The sequence below is a fragment of the Citrus sinensis genome, chromosome 3 (assembly GCF_022201045.2).
Source record: "Citrus sinensis cultivar Valencia sweet orange chromosome 3, DVS_A1.0, whole genome shotgun sequence".
Taxonomy (NCBI): domain Eukaryota; kingdom Viridiplantae; phylum Streptophyta; class Magnoliopsida; order Sapindales; family Rutaceae; genus Citrus; species Citrus sinensis.
In genome coordinates this window covers 33,246,035-33,252,325 of record NC_068558.1, presented here as the reverse complement: position 1 = coordinate 33,252,325, position 6,291 = coordinate 33,246,035, and the positions used below count along the sequence as shown (strand labels likewise).

At 31.9% G+C, this 6,291-nt stretch overlaps 1 protein-coding gene across 1 annotated transcript; it reads left to right on the top strand.

Annotated features, from left to right (window-relative positions):
• The first annotated feature begins 3,190 nt into the window (after nucleotides 1-3,190).
• Nucleotides 3,191-5,010, top strand: LOC102621263 (polygalacturonase-like). Its single transcript, XM_025093361.2, has 4 exons — nucleotides 3,191-3,628; nucleotides 3,955-4,244; nucleotides 4,468-4,693; nucleotides 4,789-5,010. The coding sequence occupies exons 1-4, from the start codon at nucleotides 3,197-3,199 to the stop codon at nucleotides 5,008-5,010; spliced, it is 1,170 nt and encodes a 389-aa protein (XP_024949129.2). The 5' UTR covers nucleotides 3,191-3,196.
• The last annotated feature ends 1,281 nt before the right edge of the window (nucleotides 5,011-6,291 follow it).

Below are 6,291 nucleotides of genomic sequence, written 5' to 3'. Positions count from 1 at the left end.
GCCAGGCTTCTGATTGGTGTATTTTTCTATGTAATTGGTTGAGTCCATTTAAATTGTTTCCAAGATTTTACAAGATCGTGAGGGGGTAAGGCTTGCAATTCGCCTTGACCAGATGTAACCTTTTGACTTTTATGAATAAAAGAGCAAGAACAGAAAGCAAACATGGAGCATTTGCCCCCAAAAAAAAAAAATGATTTTGAACTTACCTTCAGAGCTATAATCCTTTCTACGGTTTCAAATGAATTCTGGGATGTATTTTCGTGAGAATGGATGAGAATTGATATAGGTGAATTCCAGTAGAATTCCGATTGTAAATATATAAGTAGAATTGTACCATATTGAAAAAACAAATAAATTAAATTGTACAAATATATAATTTTTCTTCATAATTAACTTAGGTAAGTTCAAAATGATTATAAAGGATCCTAGACAATCCTGTTTGTATTTGTGAAGGAATCAGGACCATATTGATTCGATCAAATCCCAAGATAAATTTAATTATTAACCAATATGTCAATCCTAATCAAAATCGCTAACAAATGAATCGAAAGAACAGAAAGCAAACATAGAGCCTCAATTAACAAACATGAAAACTCGGAATTTATTAATTATCTTGTAAACAAAACTTTAATTAGCGCCAAAATCAGAATTTGAATCTCTCTTTAACTAACTATTTATTATCTCCATCTTTGGAATATTAATGCATTAGTATTTATTTTTTATTTTTTTTTCGTTTCTTTTCTTAATCATCTTTTTTTTTTCTTAGAAGTAGAAATATGCTTGTTTGAATTGTACGTGAGCCATGCCTAGCTGCTTAATCTCACATGGTCCAATTAAACATGTGAGTACGTCTTACACTCTCAAAAAATATTTTCTGCCCCGTTGTAATCCAACCTCGCAACATCATCAAAATGATCAAGAAACTCTAATTGTAAGTATCAACAAGCTGTCCTATCTAATTAAAAATGGACATAAATCTTCTACAATATTTGATTGTCTTTTAACAAAAGGGAAAATGATCGAAACCCACCATTGTTTACGGAAATTTATTTCCATTTCCTCCCTCATTTCTCATAGCCCGTCAAAATACTCATGCTGTAAAAAAAGTTATAATCTTTTAACCTTTTTTTTATGTGTTTTATTCTTTTATCCCTAATATGATATAGATAAAATCCAACATTGATCAATGCAAATTTCTAGGTGTAAATTAAATAGTAGTAGACCAGAGGCAGTGCTCCATTGAGACTAGCAAGTGCCATGTCTTAAAAGGTAAATTACATGAGTACATATAAAATATATATTGTCCCCCCCCCCCCCCCCCCCCCAAAAAGTTTAATATTTTAATAGTTTAACTCAATAATTAAATAGTCCCTCGAAAATTTTAATCCTATCATGGCTCCGCCCTTCCAGTAGACATGACCAAAAAAAAAAAAAAAACTCTGAATTGAATTAGCAGCAAGATGATGATGGGTTATGAGGAAAAAGTGATTAATTTTGAAAAACAGTAGAGGGGAATTATCATTCTCTCATTTTCAGAACATGGATCTTATAATAACTTATGAATAATTAACTACTTAATATTATTTTTCATATTTTGGGTAGATACTTATAAGAAGCAGCTGAAAATAGGAAGATAAAAAGGATCAGATTATCTAGCACGCTTATTAGCAATTAACGTCTCCAGCTCATCGATTATGGAATTATTTTAGAATCATTGCGTTGCTTATTCCACTGTGGGACAAAGTCAGGAATTTTAAATTTTAAATTGGTGCAGAACTACTGACAACTAGTATTTTTTATTGCATGTGTGGTGATATTATTATCAATTAGCAAGTGATATAACACCGCCTATTTTCTATGCAAAAATATACTAGTTACGCTCCCAAGAAAGATTAGAGGGGTCACAATGATTCTACTTAAAATTCAGACTCTTTAAGTTGCGTTTGTGGCAGTGCAGCTGCTCCCCAACCTATATTTTGGGGAATATTCCCCCATAATAAAAGGTAGAGAGTAGTTGCGCTGTCCCAAAGGCATGCTTAGGCATTGTATATAGCCTAGGTGACAGAACATTTCTAATGCACTTAAGCTCTAATAAGACTCTTACTCACTTATCACAATTTTATAATAATAATAATAATAATAATAATAATAATAATAATAATAATAAATAAATAAATAAATAAATTGAAGTAGGAAAGATATAATAATTAAATCAATAATATGTAAATAAATAAAAAAACCACTGACCCCAAGGCCTGAAAAATTACAATGTCCTCAAAACATATTCGTCATCTTCACGACAATGCTTGAATAATATATATTGGCATCTGTATGGATTCGAATACGAATAGTGCAGGCAGCACAATCACACTGAACATAGAATATTTACTTAAGAGATAAGAGAAGAAAATCACAAGGATTTTCATGTGTTTTGTAATTGAACATGGAGGCCAATATATATAGACTTCAGGGGGGGCATCAGTTGACTAAAAATTCCATATGGGATTTTTCCTCATTTTCCCACATCAATGGGTGCTCTTTGCAATCCAATTTCCCATTTACCCAAGTGCTAATTTGAGCATATTATAATTCGTTGCGAAAAGCTCATAGAGGAGATTCCGAATCATCCATGAACATATATTTTCCAATATTTTTTTTACTCAAAATAGCGATTTTATGCTATTTTTCTAACAGCATCTAAGGTAGAAGGAAAAAAATCTAATAATTAAATTCAAGAAATAGACTATACCGAAGAATTAATTATTATAATTATTTTTAATATTATAATTACTCTTAATTTGCTGATTTAAGTAAATTTTGGTTGAATTAATATCAAAGTAAACAAATTAATAGTGTGAAATTAACGGTTTTACCCACAAGGGGAAGGCGACTGAAATATAATTTTAATATATTATAAGTAACTAAGCAAAATTATACTACAGGACCTTATATGTATCACCCAAATTAATTAATTAATCATTTGAACAGTAGTATGAATACAATACAACGAAATTCCACCGGACAATAAATATCATGATTAGCGTGAGAGTAACATTTAATTAACTTACAAAGGACTTCAAACATATTTAATTTAATAACATGCATGTCGGTCCAAACCAGTGCTATAAATTTTCTCCAATTCCCTTATCTTAATTCATCAATTAATAAATTAACCACTCTCTTGATAAAACCCAATATGGCCAAGCTAGCAGTTTCATGCACACTCTTCATCTTCTTCATTAATACCCTCTTCCAATCAGCAAGTGCAGCCTATAATGTGATCAATTTTGGTGCAAAACCAGACGGAAAATCTGACGCCACACAGGCGTTCCTTCGGGCGTGGTCATCGGCATGCTACTCCAATAGTCCGGCCACGCTGCATGTTCCTCGGGGACTTTTCTTGGTAAAATCGATATCCTTTAATGGACCATGTAGGCACAGGATTGTGTTTCAGATTGATGGAACAATTATCGCTCCATCAAGTTATTGGTCTCTAGGCAATTCGGGATTTTGGATTTTGTTTTACAAGGTCAATAGATTGAGTATACATGGAGGAACCATTGATGCAACAGGAGCTGGCTATTGGGCTTGCAGGAAATCTGGAAAAAGTTGCCCTCCTCCAACAAGGGTATGTTATGAAATTATATAAATACCGTACTTATTTTTAATATAGATGTTCACACTGTATAAAATTCAGATTTCAGTTGGACCGCGGAAACTAGATTTACTTAATACTATTTCATAGTAACTTGTGATTTATTAAATTGTAGCTACTTGCTACAAGCTAGTAAACCATAATTTACAAAGTGCATACATCGGCACCTGATAGATGTCCATACGTATTTAAATAATGAAACATTTATATTTTCAAAAGAGAATCATAATCCACTTTTAGACCGAGTTTATCATTTTATATCCTTCATGTAACATCACAAAATTTTATGTTGATTGCAGTCAATATCATTTGTGGGGGCTAGTAATATTGTTGTCAGCGGATTAACATCCATCAACAGCAGATTTTTTCATATAGCTATTGACGAATGCGTTAATATTATGCTTCGAAAGTTGAAAATTAATGCCCCAAGCTGGAGTCCAAACACTGATGGCATCCACATCCAATCATCCTCAGGCATTACAATTAGCAACAGTGCCATTATGACTGGAGATGATTGCATCTCAGTCGGTCCTGGCACTAAAAACTTATGGATTGAACGCATTGCCTGTGGCCCTGGCCACGGAATCAGGTGAAAATTGCAAGTAACTACTTATCTAAAATATCATATTTACCCTTCAACGATATATTTTTTCTACTATTGTTATAACACCAAGGATGAAAAAAGGTATTAGAAATTATCAAGGATAGAACTGGTAAAATAAATTCTCAAATGGATGAAAGTCTCATTTGCCCATCTAATATGTATAATTTTGGTAGCCTAATTTAATTGATCATATTTGTTTCTCTTGCAGCATTGGCAGCCTTGGGGCCTATGCTGCTGAAGATGGTGTAAAAAATGTGACAGTAACAGATTCAATTTTCACTGGAACTCAAAATGGTGTACGGATCAAAACATGGGCGAGACCCAGCAATGGATTTGCAAGAAACATTAGATTTCGAAATATTATTATGACAAAGGTCTTTAATCCTATCATCATCGATCAAAATTATTGCCCTGACAATCATTGTCCTCATCAGGTAAAAAAGAAAAAGGAATAACAAAAGATTACGTTAACCAGTGGTGTTCTAAGAAAAATTCATAATAACGAAGTTTAAATCTTAATTTGTTGCAGACCTCTGGCGTGACAATCAGTGGAGTGACATACAGAAATATAAAAGGAACATCAGCAACACCAGTGGCAGTAAATTTTGGTTGCAGTTCAAGCAAGCCGTGCACAGGAATCAAATTACAGGTCATAAGGCTTACTTATTTCAATAAAGCAGCGACTGCATATTGTAAGAATGCAAGGGGTAGCAGCAGTGGAGTGGTGGTACCGGGGAGTTGTTTGGGATAGCTAAATATTACTTAATTTGTTCCAGTGTTTGTTAATTGTGATTAATTTGCTTCGTAATTAACAATTAGTGGTAAAAATTTTATGTCCTTAAAGAATCTTTGATTATATAAACTATTTTTTATTTATGAGTTTAACTTTGCTAATATCACTATTGTGTGGCTCTGAAAGGTAGCAAAAAGAATAATAGTTATTAAGGACTTTGTACTCATTATGTAGCCGCTCCAATTCATAAATACAATAAACAAAATGACAAAAAAAAAAAGGAATAAAAAAAGGAGAAAAGAGAGACAAAGCTCTAGTGAAAGAAGCAAAGATACGAATAGGTATATTCTTTCCAATTCCCTTACTGAGATCATGTTATATATAAGGAGAACCAAAATTTTTTACTTATAATTGAAACAGAATTTTTCAAACATAAGCTTAAATCTTATCATAATCATATAAATGAAAAGATTAAATTTGTTAAACAAAACAAAAACCTGCCTATTGTGAAATAACATTATTCTTTAGAACATGGTATGAATAGCTAATTACTACGTTGGCTGGAAATTCATTCAAACCGAACTTGTATGTTTTATTCCCGTTCTTGTTAACTTTCAGAATATACACAAGATTTTCCGACTTATTGTGGAATACCATCCATATTGAATAAAAGCATGCTTAATATGAGAAGCAATTAGATATTTCAAAAATTTTTTTAATTAGATATTTCGCAATTTTTTTTAAGTTCTTGTATTTTTTAAGTGTGCTTCAGCTGTGAAGAGAAGAAATTTTGGTCAATTTGATTATGAAAAGTACAATGAGTTGTGCACCATCTAAGCATCAACTGTACACCAGTTGTGAAAAGAACAAATTAAGGTTTTGGTAAATTTATTATCAAAAGTACCATTAGTTATGCATCAACTGAAGAACAAAATTAATTATGTATTTGGTAATTTTGATTATAAAAAGCTCTGTTACCTGTGCATCAATTGTGCATTAGCTATAATGAAAAGTAATTAAGTGTTTAGTTTTTTTTTGGAAAATTATTGTGAGTTTTAAAACAATATTTTGGACTTTGCAAACTGTGACAATGTACATGGCCATTGGCTAAAATGGACAAATTTTAAATAAATATTAGTTCAAAATATATGTACGCTTGTGGATATGATATACATGATTACCTAGGGATTTGCACCCTTTATGTTTCTATAGTTATAATTCAATAAATTACTGCCCCTAAGTGCGAGGCTGATTGGTTTTTAAATAACCTTATTTGGCTGACCACCCTTGTTTCAATCT